We start from the raw sequence: 20,311 nt of genomic DNA on the forward strand, positions 1-20,311 counted from the left end.
AAATACTACTGAATGAATATACTGAAAGACTTCATCGATGATGGCGGATTCTCCCACCTGGCCTCAGGTGAGTTGGAACAGTTATTTTAGGACCTTCAAAACTGAATTCAAAGGGAAGTCTTTCTCTGATGGTAAAGCTTCCACCCCTGTATTCTTTGATACTGTCCTTATGTATTTTTGAGGGCTTTATACAGTATTTGCTCAAAATAATTTATTTTTGCTCTGACTGTGAGCAAATATTATAATGGTCTTAAGAGGTTCATTTTAGAGGGGAAAAAAGGTGGTTAAAATAAGGAACCCCCGGAAAAGCCCAAGAGATCAAAAGCTTTTAAATCCAAGTGCCCAACTGGGAAAAACAGCCCCCAAGAAATTTTCTCCAGGACTTTCAAAATAGGGAGCAATTCAGCCTTATTCTTAGAACTTTGTTGTTTATTTTCCTCCCTAGGTTAATGAAGCACCATCACAGAGGCACTGGGCTGTCTATGGAAGGTGATCCGCTTGTCTATGGCACTCAATATCACCTGACTGATCTAATCAATACATTACACTTGTGCTAAGCAATCAAGGACTGAAACTGTGGCCAAGTAGTCTGAGAAGAGGAGCCAGGGCCCTGGCTTTCTAATTTCAGCTCTGCCACTGACTCATTAACACGCCTGAGTTTCCAATTACTCATCTGGAAAATGGGTGTACTGACATTTACAGGAGTGTGGATTAATTAGGAAATACACATAAAGTGCTTTGAAGAGAGTTACGAACAACACAAATATTGAGTATTTTCAGCTTTATTAAAAGGGCAATAAATCCCTACCGAATCACTTCTGATACTGTACTTAGTTCAGCCTGATTTTAAAAGGGGTACCCTAAAATCCACAAGATTAAACAAGGGAACCTACACAGTTTATTTAAAGCCATCTAAATTTTGAGATTAACTGTATAAACATCTTAGAGTTCTAGTAACCTATAAAAGGAAGTAAACAGTGAGATTTCGGAAATACTAATTCCAGCTTCGAATCCTATTCATTCTGTGACTCCAGACAAGTCAATTAGCCTCTCTGAACTATAGTTCCTTATCTGTAAAATGGGGCTAGTTCTACCTTCTTCCCAGGGGCAAGGAAGGATTACAGAAAAGTACTTTGAAGATACCAAAAACCCATATAAATGCTAAATTCTGCACATCCTTTGATTCTCTGATTAGTAGTAAGATTATTTTTAATGTTATCATTTTCCTTCAAAACAGAATTCCAAAGCAAGGGCTCCATCCCTGGCTCGAACCAAACTCTAGAAATAATATGTCAGCCAGTGTAGATGTGCTCTCTTTCTAAATGCTGATAGAGCCAACCTCTTATTCTTTAATACCAAAAAACATGCAATTCACGAGGGCAACCAAGTTCTTCCAGCTTTTTTATAGTCCCTTTTCTTTATAGGAAATGAGAATTTGATCCTTATAGACGACTTTAGTCTTATGGATGAGACAATGACCTTGATAAGGCCTCTCTTTAATAAAGCAGATCGCCATGAAATTGGAGATGGAGCCTGGGAAAAATCCCCTACAATGAAGTTAAACAAACTCCCCTAGAAAGTTTGGTGAGAAAGTAGTTCCTGGGGAGGGTATAATACTCTACTAAAGACCGTCTGTTTAGGAGGCAAGCATTCCATAAAATTAAGTTTCTTGTGCCAGTTTTCCTTCTAAATGTTCACTTATGGGTTTGTCTGTTTTGGGAACTCTGAATTTGAACACCAAACCCATTTCGAAGCTTCTTTGATAAGTTAGATACTTCTCTTTGTAGTTTACCCTTATTTATCATTTATGAAAGTAAAGACTCCAACAATTTGGGGAATCGCATGCTTAGCCTAAAGGTGGTATTTTGTGCAAACAACTCACTGTAGGACCCCTCAGAGCCTTTTGAGAATGAAGCTCTTCATATGCTTGTAAGGTGCAGACATTGGTAAACGAGGCACTTCCAAAGAGAAACAAGATTATCAGCCATGTAAGCACCTGGTCGGGAACAAAGGACCTCACTTTTCTTTGAGAGTGAGATGACAACCCCGCCTTGGTGGCCTGATCAGTTTATTTTTGGTCAAGCTGCATATACTTCCAGAACTCATGTTAGCTGGATGGCTGCTTCCAAAAAAGGAAATAAATAATTGGGCATCACTACACGTATTTCATTCTGGCCTCCAAAATAAATAATGAGATGGAAATGACATTTGCTTGAGATCAACTGGAACCAGATCGGATTAGTGACCTGAAAGTGAAATTCCTTTCCCTTGAACGTCTAGGTTCTTCCATTTACCTCTGCTCCAATCCATTATTTTTAAAACCTCACTCCTTGTATAACCTTTGGTTTTAGGGTCTTAATTCACTTACATAAAATCTCTTATTTTCTCTCTTTCCCACTATGAATTCCCAGCTGTGGATGACAATTTTATGATTACACTGCCTTCAAGTAGGAAATGCAAACCTTGGCATTGGGTGAGGAAGTTTTCCTGTCAAAGTTACTACAAGTGAACATTAAGTGGGGGTACCTAAGTAATTGGAGACAATTAGTGAAAAACCAACCAAGTGTTCTGTGTCTTTCGAGATCCTCATGCCTTTAAAACAGAACAACCCCTCCTCTGGGATAAACATCTCAGATCCCCGATTCCTATTTCATTTGACTCCGGTCACCTGAGACAAAGAGTATCTCTGATAATAGTCCTAACACACAATTCTATACTCAGTCTATATAGTCGTAACACACGATTGCTTTTCTCTAACAAATGTGCTAGTGAACGGTTCAAAAACAACACTGCTTGGTCTGAAGACTCCTAATTTCAGAGAAGAGGCAAGACTGAATAGTGTCTGAATTCATTACTTCTTTAAAGCTGGAACAAAAGGGGGAAAACGAAAAACCCCCAACATACTTATAAAGGACAACTGAGTGGAATTTATTTAACTGCAGCTCTGTTTAGTGGGGTAGGGATAAATGCACTACAACCTAACTTAATGAAGAACTAAAGCAGTTTATTGATCTGTATGAACTATCTGGCCACTCAATTGTATGTAATCTTTACCAAGTGCTTAAACTGCCTCTTTTGTAAGTAAAATATGCTGCATATATGTACTCCATTTCAATCGGAGGGTACTATTACCTCTACCCTCTCTCCTCAAATGCCAACAGTAAAACCATTCCTCCTTGTGAAAATGTTCACTCTCAGGGCCAAGTCTGCACAAGGAGAACATTTTTTTTTTTTTGAAGGTCAATAATGAGTTGTTGGCCTGAACCTCCAGAAGGCAAGTTTAACCCTCATCAAGGATTACAGCGAGCAGACAAAACAAATTTTAGGGAGCCATGCACCACAGCCTCTAAGCCTACCCTGGGGAGCCTGAAATTGGCCCATCTGCCTAATAGAGATCGTTCTTCAACCTCTTTTTTATTCCACTGCCGTCTTGGCTGGCTTCAGGGCACTTTCCAGAACCCATGCAGGTGTGGGGGGACTGGCTGAAGGAGCCAACCCAGGGTCACCAGCATCTCTGCACATCGGTTTACAGTTGAGTGGACTACTGGGCCAATTTGGAACACAAGGCCATAGTGCAAGGCCAAACTCTGCCTTGACTCCCTGATCCCAGCCTAGGTTTCTCAGTCCCCCTTTCCTGCATGGTGAACAAAAGGACGAGGCACAGATTCCCCTATTATTAATGGCTGAGTCGAATATCATTAGCAACACTGAGGCCCAAGTAAATTTCACAAATTTTTTTGACTTGCACTAAATTTTCCCTGCACCCAACACATTATGATTAGCTTCTCTAATGGTGACAGACTGGGAATCACTTTTATTCTGGCTGGGACGAAGAGGGAAAAACTCATTTTTAGAGGAAATTAGATGGATATCAAAACACTCTAGCACTTTCCTGAGAAAAGTGGAGGCATTAGCAAATGCTCTGTGTCAGTTCCGATTTATACTTTTCCCAAAGAAACTAGTTTGGTAATTTCATCTTTTTTTCTTTTTTACTACGTATTTCCAAAACACTACGTAATCTGGCCCCATCTATCTACCTTGGTTGGCAGTCTCTTATTGAGAGTGGCTCAGGACTGAATAGCAGGCTTCCTTCAGGCCAGACTGAGGTGCCCTGGCTGCTTTATTTGCCAGGCCCCTGATAATAAAAATAATAATAACTGTGGTATTTTGTTAAGTGCTTACTATGTGTTAAATATTGTACTAAGCGCTGAGGTAGATCCAAGATAATCAAGTCAGACACAGCAGTAGGGGTTAGGAAGTTGGTGGCATGTGGGAGAATTGGGAGAATTGGGAGATCACCGTGGCCCAGAAAAATAACTTTATTATAGGCATCTCAACTCAGAGCTAATAATTCCTTAATTTTATGGGCACTAAAACCTCTCACTGATTTGAGAAGAAAGCACTTAGGTTTTCAACCATAAATGGTTATATCCCTACAAATGAGAATATAATCTACCTTCTTTTAATCTTGCATTCATTAAAGAAAAGCCCGATTACACTATGTCGTTGGTATAACTGTTAAATTAAGGGAACCAGCCACTACAAAAGAGCAAAAGAAATTCCAGCAAATTCATGTGGAAAAACCTCACTCCTGAGCTATGTTAATTGGAATATATCCCTATTTTCTCCTGCCAGATCGCCAGGCTGCACAGGTGATTTGCTTTGTACCATTAAGAGACAGTAACTAGGCCGGGAACAACATTTTCATAAAACTGAAAAACAATTACTCAAAAATTCATGGTAGCTAAAAAAAAAGGGGAGCATTACCATTATTTTTTTATTTTTCTTTCCTCTCCATGCCATCACTTCAAAAAATATATTTTCTGTCTAAAGATCCGGAGGTACCAACCCAGCACAGCATTAAAAGATCACGCTAATAGTTTCCTAATCCAGGAACACGGGTCCAAGAATGGATGTTGATCACCCTGTGCAGTTGGGAAATGTAAATAGCCATCATATAAACTGCAAACACTGTAGACATTTAGCCAATCAAAATGTACACTATACATTAACTCCCTATCTTTGGCAGTCCAGTTGACAGCCTATAAATAAAAGAGGAGACTACTCAGAGCTGATTACCTGAGAATTTTCTTGGGAATCTGAGGAGGAGAAGAATGGCTTCTTTTCTTCTTTTCAGTGCCAGTGTCTTGCGGGAGTTTTTCTTCTAAATCTCCTCTACTTATAATGGCTGGTTGCTCCACCCCGGTCTTGTTTTGGTCAGCGTTTGGTTCCATCTGTTCAGGTTCACATCTGTACATGAAAATGATGGACGGCTTCTCATTCGCCTCGGTCTTTGATTCCGTGAACCAATGATGGCGTTGGACAGGAGGTGGGGGAAGCATGTGGATGACCGTCCCATCCAGGCCAACCAACTTCCCTTTCTCTCTCTCTTTGTCTTTGTCTTCCTCCTCATCAGTTTTCCTGCGGCGGAAGAAGCTCTTAAATGATATCCAGCGCTTGGGCTTGGCGTCGGCTGCCCGTCTGCCCTCGGGGTGAAGAATCGATTCGGCCTCCGTTGACCTGGTGGGGCTGGTTGGCTTGGTCCAGTTGCTGAAGTGCCTCTGCAAAAGGTTGCTCGCGTGGTAAGGAGAAGAGGTGGAACGTGGCGGAGGAAAAGGAGGTGCCTGTTCTGTTTTGGGGCTGGCCGCGTAAGGGCTGGTAACTGGCTTGGAGGGGTTAGCGCCCACTGGCTTAGAAAGTGGATCTTTCTGGGTTTTAGGGGTAGGGCTCTCGGCAGGCTGGAGCACTTCAGTCTCGCTGCTGGGCTGCGACGTAAAGAGAGCACTGGGCCGTACTGGTGTGTTTTCAGTGGTGTCTGCATCTGGAGGAAGAGCATATAACTCGTCCACATTGCCAGCTTTGGGGCCAGACGGAGGGGTTTCGGGAGGAGACTGTGGGGGTTGGATGGAAGCCACGATCTGAGAAAGTACTGTGCTTGCTTTCTCCCTGTTGTTGCCGCCAGATGTCTGAGACTCCTGAGAGGATTCTATTTTGGTGAAAGACTCTTGAGTGGTTTTCTGGATTTTTGCAGGGGAGCCATGGCTCGAACCGTGACTTCTCTGTGGTGAAGCCTGACCTCTGCTGAGGCAATTGTTAAACTCTTGAACCTTCTGAGCCACAGACCCTAACTTGCGCTCTGGGCTATTCGAGAGCCCTTTAGTTGAGGGCAATTCAGGGGGTTTACTACCCACGCACTCGGACGCCTTGCTCTCTGTTTCTATTTCTTCGTAAGTGTGGCTTATTACACTCGTGGTTTTATCTTTGTTGGATAACTCTCCGCTGGTTCCCAGAAAACTTTTATAGATGGCTAGATTGTCATATGCATTTGGATTGATTACAATGGGAACTTTGATTGCGTTCTTAGAGCTCCGAGCGTAAGTCGGTTCATCGTGAATGATGATGGGAAAAGGAGGCATGCCGGCGTTATTGTAACTATTGAATTTTATCTCGGACAAATTGGGCGATTTAACTGGGATAGTCTTGGAAGAAATATTCGTGGCTGTGGGTGAAGTAGGGGCTGATTTATGGCAGCTCTTCCGTGGAGGAACCACTGGTCCTGAACCGCCACTAATTAATTCAACTTTAGGTATCTTTTGTCGCGGGCTGGTACTGGAAGTCCAGACTTCCTGGTATCGGATCGCACTAGATTTCTTTAAATGGGCGTTTGCTTGCCCCGCTGTTGAAGCGGGAGACGTGAGGGGGGAATTTGGGGAAGAGGATGGGCTTTTCACTTTGGGACTTTCCGTCTGCCTTTCCATATGCTCCTGGGTCATGGCCGCCGAGACATCCACTACGGTGTATGGCTTGCATATCGGCTGCTCCAGATTCACTACTCTGTAAGGCTTTGCTTGCTCCTCTGTGGGTACTAGATTTATCGTCACTGCTTGCCCGGCGACATCTATGGAGCTCTTGCTTTCCTGCTTCTCGGTCTGTAGGGCGATCTTGCCGTCTTTTTCCTCCAGTCTGAGAGCAAGGACTGCCTTATGGGTCTCTGGGAGTTTGGTAGGGCTTTTTGGAGTGTCCTTCACCTGCTGACTCTCAGAGAGACTTTCATAACCCGGCTCCATAGTCTTGATGCCCTTCATCTCTTTCGGGGTGCCGGGTGACAACCCCCCATTACACATTTTCTGCGATGAGCTACTGGCAGTCCCAGAGCGAGACTCTTCTGTCAGTGAAGAGTCGGGAGACGTGGAATCAGATGACACCATGCTCTGCAGGCTTTCCTGCCCATAAGGAATCACAGAGCCTGCTCCGTAACCGTTCAAAATCTCATCGTAGCTATCGTCATAGTCTACCGCGCAGATCCTTTGGAGTGACTTGTTTCGGAGAGGCACCGTGTTCCATTTCTTGCCCACAGAGAACTGCACGGGAGACAAGGTGTTCGCCCTGAAGTTGGCAAAGCGAGGCTGCCCTCGCATGCGGATCTCCATGGCAAGCAATTCTTCATCGCTTTCGTCCCAGCTTTCATGCTCCTCTTGCATGCCGCTAAAAAACGCATCGTCCTCACTCTCGTCCCCACTGGAAAACTCCGGGTAACAGAACCGACCCCCTTCGTTGCTGATCACTTCTGTGCTGCCGCTCAGAATGACGTGCTTACTCTGACTGTCCTTCATCCCACCCATCATGCAGCTGGGGGGAAGCTTCCTTTCCAGTGATCGTTTATAGCAATTGTTGATCCTTCCCAAGAATGTTTCTCTTGAGTTGATTTCATCTCCCATTAACTGAGGGGTGGTATCCAAACCGGCAATCTCCTTTAACACTTCAGTCAGTCCATTATTGTTATTTGCTACTTTACTTACACCTTCATTGTTGCCAGGAGGCCCATGGACGTGGCTAAATCCTTCAACGTCATCTTCATTATTATTGTTAAGTGGTTTTTTAGTCATGGCAGTCCTGTTTCGGTTCCACCCTAAAATTACTGGCTTGTTCTCACAGTGTTCTGGGGTGCTAATTTCACCGCATATATTCTGCCCATCTATCACCATCATGGTAGGTTTCACAGCTATGGTGGGCTTCTTTGCTACTGGGGGCCGGAAATTTCCCGTATTCCTAACCCGGTGGTTGTTACTGTGGTTGGCATTGGTTTTCACGTTGCTGTGGGTGACGGAGGTTTTCTCAGAAGATGGTGGCAGTTGGTGCAGACTTTTTGGTTTGAAGCAATTTTTGCATTCACCAGGTTTCCAAACGTGTTCAGTGAAGGTGTTACAAGCAGACATTTTTCACCAAGCTTCACAGCTGAGGTTCCAACTTTTCAGTGCATGGCACAATTCTTCATTCATTAGTTTTCTCTGTCCTCATGCATTATAGCAGCTCTTCTAAATATTAATCTGAGGGGGGGAGGAGGAAAGAGAGAAACATAAGAAAGAGTAAACCTCATGATATCTGACCATGATAAAAAACTTGTACACATTCTGATTGGCTGCTCTTAACATTTTTCATTGTAGCATTAAATAAAATTCAGTTTAATGGGTTTATCTCTTTATACAACTCAATCGTTTGAAAGGATAAACAATCACCTCCTGTCTACATCTTCTCTCAAAAGGTATCCCATTATGAACAGACTAATATTTTTTAAAGATAGATAGTGCATCTTACATCTTGTCCCTGAATGTTCCCTTCCAGGGATCCTCCTCCGGAGGAATCTGACCCCCTGCCTAATTCAAACTCTGCTTTCCTATGCCGCATAGACCTCAAAATTAGCTTTTAGAGCAGCTTATCCAGTAATAATAATGATAATGGCATTTGGAAAGCACGTACTATGCGCCAAGCACTGGGGTTGATAGAAGATCATCTGATCAGACCTAGTCCCTGTCCTACATGGCGGTCACAGTCTAAGTAGGAGGGAGAAAAGGTATCGAATCTCCATTTTACAGATGAGAAAACTAAGGCACTTGGAAGTGAAGTGACTTGCCCATGTCACACGGCAGGAAAACGGCAGAGCTGGGATTAGAACCCAAGTCTTCTGCTCTTTCCACTAGGTCACGTTGTTTCTGCAACTGGGAACCGCTTTCAAATAATAGAACCCTAGTCATTTATTTGTTGGAAAAACAGTATTCAAGATATCTTTTAGCACAGATTCTCCTTAAGGTGAAAAATGGAGCACATTTCTGAGCTGAAATGTCACAACTAGACATTAAATGCACTTTTCGTCAGTGAAAAGTTCAAGTTTGAAGGGGAGCAAATTTGATCAAGAAACATCTCATATATTATTAACCAAACGTCCCATGCTTCTGTAAATATAATTTATATTCATTTCAGCCGCTTCTTAGTATTATTGGAAAATTCTTCTCAACGGGTTTAAAAGAGGTTCTTCAAGAACTCTAAAAGAGAAAGTTAACCATCACACCAGTCCGTGACATGGGATGGAGAAAAGTTTCCTATTCTGAACCTCTTGCATTTTAGTCTTAGTGAAATTTCAGTGGAAAAAACAAATGTTTCCCCATTTAGTTTGTAACTCAATATAGTCAGTCAAAAGGATGGTTGTTAGGTTGATCAGTGGTTGTCATCATCAATGTGATTGTCACAGTGGGAGTCACCACAATCATTCCTGGCTTTTAATAGGTTCACATGCAGCAGAAATCCAGCTGTAAAACCGAGCACCCTATCTGACTGCTTTTTCTCTTTGCGTGCGCTGCGGTATTTCTCGATTCCTGCAGCAAGGAAAGCCATGTAGAGAACAGACACCCTTCCAAGGCACCAGATGGAGCTGTAGTCTAAGTCTACATGAGATTAATTCAACCAGGAAACACTAATGGGGCTAATTCCTATATTGACTATTTCTGCTTCGAGACCTGGCTTTGCTTCCAAAGCAGGGTCAAAATGCTTTGAATTCCAATAAGCTCCATAAAGCACAAGTTGTATCATTTGCAGTTTTGCCAAATCTCAAATCTGTGGTCTTGCAAAACTTTGTGAAATTTCTTTTCTGCAGCTTCATTCAACCCTTTGAAGTCTTCCCGAGCTCAACTCTGGCACACCCTTTGAACCAATCCACTTTCATTACAAAAGTTATTTTTGAGAACTGTGTCTCCTAAGGTGCAAAAACATGGTTGTACTAGAATCCACTTTGAATTTCTCTTCTTTGTAGGCTTGCTTGACAATACTGACAAGCAGTACCCAGATGAGGGGTGGTTTTTTTTTTATGAAAAAATATTTTTCAAGAGATATTTGAGATATTCTCCAAGCAAGTACTTGCACTGAATGAAAAAAGAAACCTTTTTTTAAAAAGGTTTTTTTTTTGGATTGGTTTACAGGCCTTCTCTAACTTGGCCGGAACACCATATTTTGAAACCCCATCAAAAATTTGCCAGTTTTTCAGGACTAAATTCCCTTCTGGCAAAATCTTTTCTACTAATAAAACAGTAAAAGTTGTTGGAGAGAACATATTTCTCTTCAAGTCATTACAAGTTTTTCATACCCTATTACTGGTTTTATCTTTCTCAACTACTGCCAAGACACTGAGGCTCCTCTATTTTCTTGCCATTTTAAGTGTTTCCACCAGATCAGATCAAAACAATGAAAAAATTAAAGCCATTAGACATTAGGTTTTCCTTTCAGGAAGAAACTCCTAAGTAGAAACTTCTGAAGCTTCACAATCAGAAGGCAGCCACCAAGACAAGGAGCAGAAGCATGTGGAGGTGGTATATTATGAGCCAGTCGGAGCCTTTATCCTAAAGGTATCCAAGAAGAGTTTGTTACTAGAGGTGGACTGGGAAGCGGATAGACAAGCATCCTCCTAAATAGGACTGCTATATGAGGCCATCACCGCCGACTGTAAAATACGTCACATCAGGTAAGAGTTAGTGGCAAACAAGTCAACCCAAAATGTTAATGCTTCAGTGACTCTAAACGCATAACTACCTAAGAACAATCCTATATATTACTTCGACTCCAGAGCTCTCTGCTTAAATTTTCAGTCTTATGTTGTCATAGAGAAGCAGCATGGCTCAGTGGAAAGAGCACGGGCTGGGGAGTCAGAGGTCATGGGTTCAAATCCCATCTCCACCGCTTGTCAATTTGGGCAAGTCGCTTCACTTCTCTGTGCCTCAGTTCCCTCATCTGTAAAATGGGGATTAAGACCGTGAGTCCCACGTGGGGCAACCGGGTCACCTTGTCTCGCCCCCAGTGCTTAGAATAATGCTTTGCACATAGTAAGCACTTAACAAATACCATTATTATTATTATTTAAAATCTGAGCCGTGAAAGGGATGGGATGGCTATCTAAAAAGGAAAAATCACACATGCACCTCTTCCAACTTTCCCTTTTGTCACGGTGAGGAATGCTGAGCCAATGCTCCACCCAGCTGCCAAACCCTTCAGAATATGATCGAGAGGGTGGAGAGAGGAAGTGAAAGTTTAGCTGCAGGAAGAAGGTCGGCAGGAGATAAAAGAGCAACTTTAATTGTGCACGAATGGGGTGTTCCATTGGCAGTACATCTTCTTTCAATGATGGAGCCGTTCCAGTAATAGTCAGGCTGAGACAGCGGACAGAAAACACAGTTCTTTATCAAAACAAGAAATGAATTAAAAATATCAGGAGATTTTGCCAGAGGTCAAAGTTGCTTGGTTTAGAAAATCATCCCAAGTTAAATCTATTCAAAGGCGAAAGTCTGCTTGCTCTGAATTAACGAGAGTTTCAACTAGAATTTACTGTCGCCGCTATAATTTATTCATTTTAGGATACACTTGCGTAACTGCCAATGCACTCCATAAGTGGTATATACTGAGTACTTACTCTGTGCAACCTGCACTAAGTGCTTGGGAGAGTACAATAAGGTTAGCAGACATGATCCATACCCTCAAAAAGCTTACAATCGAGTGGAGGAATTTTCAATCAGGTGGAAATGCACTATCGAAAAGCAGCACTGAGAATTACTCACAGATTAAAAGATGGATTGATAAAATCTATGAAAGGCTTAGGGCCAGAACTCTTCTCTTCTTTCTGCTGTTCTCTCCATCACTGCTAGTATGTTGGTACTGGGTAGAGCAGGATTAGGCTTAGGTAATGCACGAAGGGGAAAGGGGGACCGGGAGTTTATATCTAAGTTCAGAAAATAAAAATTTACATGGGTAAGAAAGGGGCAAAGGGAAACACTGAGCTCTAAACAAGAGATATGGACACATCAAAAACCCAGTGGGGTAGGGTAAGGAAAGAGTAAAGCAGAATCCCTGGTATGGCGAGAGGAAAAAATTTGTGGTAGACAAAATTGGAGTTATCTGCAGGAAGGAAAAACCAAAGAAAATGAATGGAAAGAAAGAAAACAGGCACAACTTTCCAATTAAATATAACCTATTTTCCTTTCTCCATTCTTCTTTTAATACAGAAATGAAGGCATGAATTAATGAAAGTTTGGGTTGACAGTCATGGTGCTGCCTGGCCTGGAGGTTGAATTATACAAACAACCTCACTGGCTTGTTTTTTGGGTTTGTTTGATGCTTTTCCCAGCCCTCCTCCTCTTCCCCCTTCTCTTGCCCCCGAGCCCACCATCAGAGTGCATGAAAGCTACTGACATGAATAAGAACATTACTCTTGGAAATGGACTAATTCTGGTTTTTCTGTTGCTCTACTTGAAATGTTTTAATAAGTGTGGATCTAGGGCCAACGTTTGCTTCAGAACTCCAGGCCCCCAAATTGTATTCACTTTTAAAAAATCAAAATGCTAGGCCCCGATACCCGGTGCCCTGGTCAATCTCTTTGTCTCTCTCCTTTCCTTTGAACATTACAAGCACGGTAGCTGTCCTAAAACAGCTACTGTATTCCACTCGACTCCCCTCCTAAAAGCCAAGAGGAACCATCCTTTTCTGCGGTAACACTGCCATTCACTTCTGTGAGTCTTGTGAACCTAGTGGTTTCAAGCCTTTGCAACCTACACAATCTACTCAAATGCACTGCCATTTTCAACTAATTAACCAAGATTTCCAACCTGGGGAAGAGAGTGAACATGTGAAAAGGAGATGTGATGACAAGCGTTTGTTTTCCCCCTCACACTGGAAACGTATTTTTCCTCAGTTTTGCTTTTTCTCCCCTTCGGCTTTATTCATGTGCTGAGATACAGAGACTGACAGAAACAGGCAGAGATCCATGCATTTCAGGCAGTCCCCCCCGCACCCCCGGACTTCCTTTGTTCTAAATGATTTCAGGCAGGCGAGTGTACCCTTTAGATGCTCGCTGAATCTCAATGAAGTCCTCCTACACGTATACTTTATACCAACATAATCCAGTTAAAAGGAATTTAATTGGTGTGCACCATTCCCTACAATTTCAACATTTTAAAAATGAATAGTCTCACTAAGTACCAGATGGTGACATGTACTAATTAATCAGGCCTATTCAATGAATGAGCATATTAAAATGAATGCACCTATTAGACATGTGTTGTCGAGGCTCTACCCTGAGAAAACCTCCCCTTAAATGAATGCCTGTGGAAGGTGTAGATTTACTGTGCAATATTCACAAGTGTCTCTTGCAATTATTTGCAGCAGCAATACCATAGCTCTTTCCTCCCGCTAGATCATCCGATACTTTGGCTGAGTGGCTTTCTTGCTACGCTCCCTCTATAAGCCTCCCAATCTATCAAGGCAATGCCCCACCCCCCCCTTCCCCAACCCCCTCAAATCCTAGGCATCATTTTCTATTGATGAAGGCTGGGAAAACCGAGAAGATTTTCAAGAACAAGCTGTTGATTGGAGGAAGGGACTACAACAGACAACACTGAACAAGAGTTTTATCCTCGTTTGCTCCTTTCCCAGTCTGTCGGACCAGTGAATCCCTATGTTTGCCAATATACCTAATGAGGCATTTTCACCCAGGATCCAGTTCAACATTTGGATTTTGAAACATTTCTATCTTAGTGGATAGGAAGATGGAGTTTATAGATGGATCCTAAAATGTTCCATCCGGTAAATCTAAAGAGAAACCACTCAGATTGATTTTTTAAATGTCATAACCCTCCTTCCACTTGTTTAATAGTACGTTGAATCATTTTAGGGACACGCTACATTTAACAGTATCTTCCTCTCGGATTATTATGAAATCGCTAAAGTGCTTTCACCTTCACCCAGAAACAAAATTCTCTGGTTGTTAGGGATAAAGAAAATGGAAGTAGGATCACTTCTACATAAGTGCCAGAATCATGAAAGTTAAAACAGCTGGTCCTGACCTATTACTGAATATAGAGAGAAGTACGAAGATGATACTTCCCTTTAATATCAGGAATCAGTTTCATTTACCGTGCCAAAAACCAACTTGGAGGAGCCTAACTGAAGTTAATCACGACACTTGTGAGCATGGAGGTTCCAAGAGGGACCATATGCTTGGAAGTACACAAGGCATATTTTGAAAAATCAAGGAAGTCAAAGTGGTAAATACATTTATTTCCCCAAAGGACCCAGAAGGACAAAAAATTTGCCAACTGTATATGGTGTGACCCGAGAACAGATCCTGTATAACACACCATCACTCACACAGGACTGCATAGCAAAAAGGGTTGTCTGGTTTATAGCAGGCAAACAACTAGAAAACAGGATGTGAGCCAAGAATAAGTAAAATTCAGAGTTTGGGCTAAATATTAAATCTCCCCTCCCACAGGTGATTTGATTCAATTGTTTCCTTTGGCTTTTGCCCATGTCCATTGATCCGTAGTTGGTTCACAATTTATTAACAATTTACCTAAGATGCTTTCATATTTCCTTTACTGTTTAATATGGTTTGATGATTTTCTAAGTGTTTTTATTTGTATATTATTTTCAGTTATTTAAATCCGAGAATGTCAAAGAAAATGTACAGCAGGACAATTTCCAAGCATCCTAAGAATGCCACGACTTGGCAAAACCTATGTTCTTATAATCAAAACATAAACAACAGTCCATGTTTGAGATGTCAGATTCCTGACTGGCTGAAAAGGAAGCAGTGATTTATAACAAACTAAGCATCCAAGACAGATTTAGTACTGCTTTCAATTGTAATCAACTGCTAAATGGCAAAGTACACAACTGTTGGGGACTCTACCTGCCTACTTCACCCCAGCAAAAAAGAAAGGAAAGACTAATAAGCTCCTTAATGAATATAAATGGACATTGGATCCAGCCAAGCTTTCTCTAAGTGTATATTTATAAAGCCAGGGCCTTTTTCATCATCATAAACAAATCCAGAAATAGACAGTTTTAACTTTCGCACCGCCAATGATATTAAAGTTTAGATAGCTTTGGAGTAGCATGAGATTCTAACTTACATAATAATAATAATAATAATAATGTTAAGCGCTTACTATGTGCCAGCACTGTTCTAACCAATGGGGGGGATTCAAGGTAATCAGGTGGGGCTCACAGTCTTTATCCCCATTTTTACAGATGAGGGAACTGAGGCACAGAGAAGTTAAGTGACTTACCCAAAGTTACACTGCTGACAAGTGGCGGAGCCATGATTAGAACCCATGACTTCTGACTCCATGCCACAGTTGATGAACAGATGAATTAAAGCAAAGGAAGGAATAGACTGTGAACCCCAAAATAGCAAATTGAGGGTGTATTTCCCGATATGGTGTGTCTGTAGTGGTGCTCTCCCTATCGGTGCTTCAATTTCTTCATCTTAACATGGGGTCAGTAAAACCTGTATCAACCCTCCAGAGATGTCTTGAAGTCTCAGGACAATGCAATGTTCCCAGAATTCTTTGGCAAAACACAATACAACTCTCTATAAAAAAAAAGTGTTCTCTAAAATAGCCTTTTCCATGACAACATATACACAAAACAGAAATGTAAGAGGAACTTCTGGAGTACACCAGACAGGAGGCTCAAAGAGTCTAGGAAAATATCATTAGCTTCGAAGGAGGGTCAAAATCATGCTGCCTTCATGTTGAAAATAAAGTGAAGAAAGAGGGGAAAAAGCTGCTTCAAGACCTTAAACTGCAATCAGCTCGAAATCTAAATAATTTTTGTGGATGTGGGGGAGGAAGGCAGGGGAGTAATCACTGGTTCAGTACTCTTCTGGAATTTATTCCAATTGCTGATTTACCAGAATCCGTGATTAATGAATAGCCTTTAGTTGCTTATTCCACAATGGATGACTTGTAACATTCAAAGTTGATACAATACCCAGAAGGCAATATGCAACAATAATGATAGCACATCAACATTATCATCACCATCTCGAATATAGTGCTTTTCCCCCTCAAAACACTTTTATGTGATAATGCTGAGAGTTAATGTTCTGACTTTTGGATAAGTTACTAGCTTTTCTAACATTACATTATTTGTACAGGGTACCCTAAGATAAAGAGGCTCCATTTGCTTTTTTATTGCTCAATTGCAACCTGCACAATGGAGTTAGAAGCTTTTTTTTGTATTTCACTGTCACCACAGACGAATGCATGACACAAGATTACCAAATTGTCTAGATTTATAGAGAGCCGGCTTACATTAGGTTAAACTGGTGCTTCCTGTTTTAGGTGCTATGATTCACATTTCCTAAAAACATATCTCAGTTACTCCAAATGACAGTGTAAATTAAGAATGATGATAATAATTAGAATTCGTATTATTATTATCGTAGTATTTGTTAAGCTCTTCGTCTATATCAAGCACTATTCTAAGCAATGGAGGAGTTGCAAGCTAATCGGGTCGGACAAAATCCCGATCCCAAATGGGACACGGGAGGGTAAGGAGGTAAAGTATGATGAATCATGTTGCCTTCTCTGTCTTCTGATTCATCCATGTACAACCCTGTTGCCTAGATGCCGAAATCTGGCTTCTGGGCAACGCAGCTTGATCCTTACAGTTGTTCAGAGCAGTAACTTGACTTCAATCAGTCAATCAATCAATAGCATTTACTGAGAGCTTACTAGGTGCAGAGCACTGTACAGAGCGCTTGGGAGAGTACAACAGAACTAAGAGACATGGTTCCCACCCATAACGAGCTTCCAGTCTAGACGGGAGCTGCGCTGCCATTCTCCAGTTGCTCCGGCCGGTCTGCTCTGGGCATGACTGTGGGCAAGTCATTTCACTTCTCTGTGCCTCAGTTACCTCATCTGTAAAATGGGGATTAAGACTGTGAGTCTCATGTGGGACAACCTGATGTCCCCGTATCTACCTCAGCACTTAGAACAGTGCTCTGCACATAGTAAGCGCTTAACAAATACCAACATCATTATTATTATTATCATGTTTATGTTTATTATGTTTATCAGTATCAGCATAGGGTTCCTTGTGGGTAAGGTTTTCCCAAGAGTTTAGTAGAGTGCTCTGCCCACAGGAGGAGCTCAATACATCCCACTGATTGATATCACTTTACACTTGTCAGCAGTGTAAAGTACTTTAGTAAGTACTAAAAAATACCATTTAAAAAAATCAACTTGCCCTCTCCTACCTCACCTCGCTGCTCTGCTACTACAACCCAGCCCACACACTTCGCTCCTCTAACACTAACCTCCTCACTGTACCCCGTTCTCATCTATCTCACTGCTTACTTCTCACCCGTGTCCTGCCTCTGGCCCGGAATGCCTCCCTCTTCATATCCGACAAACGATTACTCTCCTCACCGTCCATGTCTTATTGAAGGCACATCTCCTCCAAGAGATCCTACCTGACTAAGCCCTCATTTCCTCTTCTTCTACTCTCTTCTGCGCGCCCTAATTTTCTCCCTTTATTCACCCCCTCCAGACCCAAAGCACTTAATAATTATTATAAGTAATAAGTGGTAATAATTATTATTTTTATATAATTTATGTATTTACATTAACGTCTGCCTCACTCTCTAGCCCGTATGCTCACTGTGGGCGGGGAATGTGTCTACCAACTCCATTATTTTGTACTGCACCAAGGGCTTAGTGCAGTGCTTTGCACATAGTAAGCACTTAATAAATACGACTGATTGATTGAGACCTGTCCTCAAAGAGCTTACAGTCTACCAAAGACACAAAAGATGGATGGGAGGAATCTACTTTCGGGAACAACAGAGGAGCCTGAAGCTTCAGGACTGAAAACTCTTATGGAGGAACTGCTGGGAAAAAGACAAAGACAAAGACAAAGGCTGGGAGAAGTTTAGGGAGATCTTAATTCTCAGCCCACATTTTCCTCTCCTTCTTGCCCAACTCCTGGTAGTTCCTCGAGATTCATTCATTCATTCATTCATTCAATAGTATTTATTGAGCGCTTACTATGTGCAGAGCACTGTACTAAGCGGTTGGAATGTACAATTCGGCAACAGATAGAGACAATAGAGATCGGAAGACAGTCTTCACTGCACCAGAATCTCAATGTTCTGCAGTAGGGAAGTTAGACAGATCCCACCCTTCGGCGATCTAATTTCCCTAGTACAGAACACTTGGGATGCTGATCCAATGGAGATCTTAGTGAGGGGTTAAGCAATCTCAGAGGTATGACATTGGAATACTCTGTAAAGTGTAATTGGAAATCGATGTTTGCACATCAAAGCTTCCATCTACTCCTCTAAAGCCAAATAGAATGAGACATGGAATCAAGTGTCTTCTGTTGGAACATTTTTTGGAAGACATAAAATAAAAAATGTCAACCTCTCCAAAAGCACCATTAATAGAGTCTATAATAATTTGAGCCTTAGATTTAGATTTAGAAGCTCTATGTTTAGTTTATTGACTAACCCCCAGTTGCCAGGAGAGGGCAAGAAGGGAGATTCTTCTTGCCCCCAATCATGGGTAAACACTAGGATATTTCCCACTCACAGCTACGGATCCTGCCTGTATTAGCTTTGACTAGACTCTTACAGAGCAGCTTTCTTGCCCAGCTAGGCTTTTATGGGAGCCAGAAAATTAGGAAAGGTGAGGAGTAAAAAGGAGCCAAATCTCAAAACAATTAGATCATCTCCAATGTCATAAATACAATTTGTTAAACCCCGGGTTAACTCTTATATTAGAAATTTCGAGGTCAAAAGACCAGGCTGGATTTTACACTGGCTAGAGCAGACAACACCTGCTTACATTAAAGGAGAATGCAGAATCGGACTAAAAAACCATTGCTGCATCTTTGCTTATTAGAGCTATGTATTTACAATCCGCCTTACATCTTGATCATTAAAAATGGCAAGAATAAAAAAAAAGCATTTCTCTACTGTTTTATGCAAACAAGCACTCTCTTCAGAAAAGTTTCTAAACCTAAATACATCACTGCAAGTCTATAAACTCAGAGCCAGAATCCATTCATTTGAGGATAATTCTTCAATCCCAACTGGGATGGGGCAATTTTTTCTCTGTGTTGTTTAAAACAGTGCCTAATTCCATGCACTAAAGACTACATGTCCAAATGACATGCAAAATGCACTTAAACCTGTGTAAATGAGATTACACGATTAAAACATAAATGAACAAAATTTTTCCAAGAGGAAGTCTGAGAAGCATTTTCCTTTTATCCATCTCCTCCCCTTTCTCTCTAACAATCAGATTTCCGCCCTATTTGAAAAAAAGATTTATTTATATTAATCCTAAAAGGACAGGCAGGACATGACTTCCATTACAGTACTTTCAAACATACGGAAATCCAAGTTACCACCCTAAGAGTAATAAAAGGGTAAGAAGGAAGTTGAAAGTGAACTCGGCTGAGAGAAAATGTGCTAAGCAGCCCAGTTTCTAGGTTTATCTAACTGAGAAGCACTGGAGAGACAGCAGTCCTGGGAATCATAAAGAGAATAAAGCACATTATTTACCCCGACATTGTCACTTACCACTATCTTTCCACATATATCTCCTACAGATCTCCACAAGATTCCTTTATTACCTTCGTCCCCCACTCCCACACTCCTGACAGAACACAAGAGACACAAGAAGTATTTTTGATACAAGGATAACCGGCTACATCGCAAGTAGCTATTTCCTTACTGGGTCCCAGCAGATTGGAAAACCAGGGAACAAGCATTGAAAAGTTTATTTCCATATGAAGAAAATGGTGAATTGAAACTAACACTAAAATATTAATTCTAGAATGTCATTGTTACTTATTTTTTTTTTTCAGTAAAATAAATGAGAATCTATCATTCCTTAAAATGAGGAAATGACTGCTTAGGAAATGGTTGTTGTTGCTGTTGCTGTCTTATACCGTCGAGTCGTGTCCGACCCATAGCGACAGCGTGCACACATCTCTCCCAGAATGCTCCACCTCCATCTGCAATCGATCCGGTAATGTAGCCATAGTTCTCTAAACCACATAATTGCCTTTGACAGTAGAGGCACCTTAGAAGGAACAAGCTCTCTACAAAGCCCTCAACTACAGAACCTCAACCCTTTCTTAAAGGGACTATAAGTCTTTAGGCTATAAGTGTCAGCCCTAACCATCTCTCTGTACACTGCAA

General features: G+C 41.6%; 1 protein-coding gene across 2 annotated transcripts in view; it reads right to left on the bottom strand.

The window, feature by feature from the left end:
- The window catches only part of PEAK1 (pseudopodium enriched atypical kinase 1), a 139,849-nt gene that overhangs the window by 36,675 nt on the left and 82,863 nt on the right, over window positions 1–20,311 (bottom strand). For both annotated transcript variants that reach the window (XM_007664374.4, XM_029064423.2), the window contains exon 3: window positions 5,080–8,327. In XM_007664374.4, coding sequence (XP_007662564.1) covers window positions 5,080–8,216 — 3,137 coding nt within the window. In that variant the 5' untranslated portion in view covers window positions 8,217–8,327. The remainder of the gene's footprint in view (window positions 1–5,079; window positions 8,328–20,311) is intronic.

The sequence above is a fragment of the Ornithorhynchus anatinus genome, chromosome 5, assembly GCF_004115215.2.
Source record: "Ornithorhynchus anatinus isolate Pmale09 chromosome 5, mOrnAna1.pri.v4, whole genome shotgun sequence".
In the NCBI taxonomy this organism is placed as follows: domain Eukaryota; kingdom Metazoa; phylum Chordata; class Mammalia; order Monotremata; family Ornithorhynchidae; genus Ornithorhynchus; species Ornithorhynchus anatinus.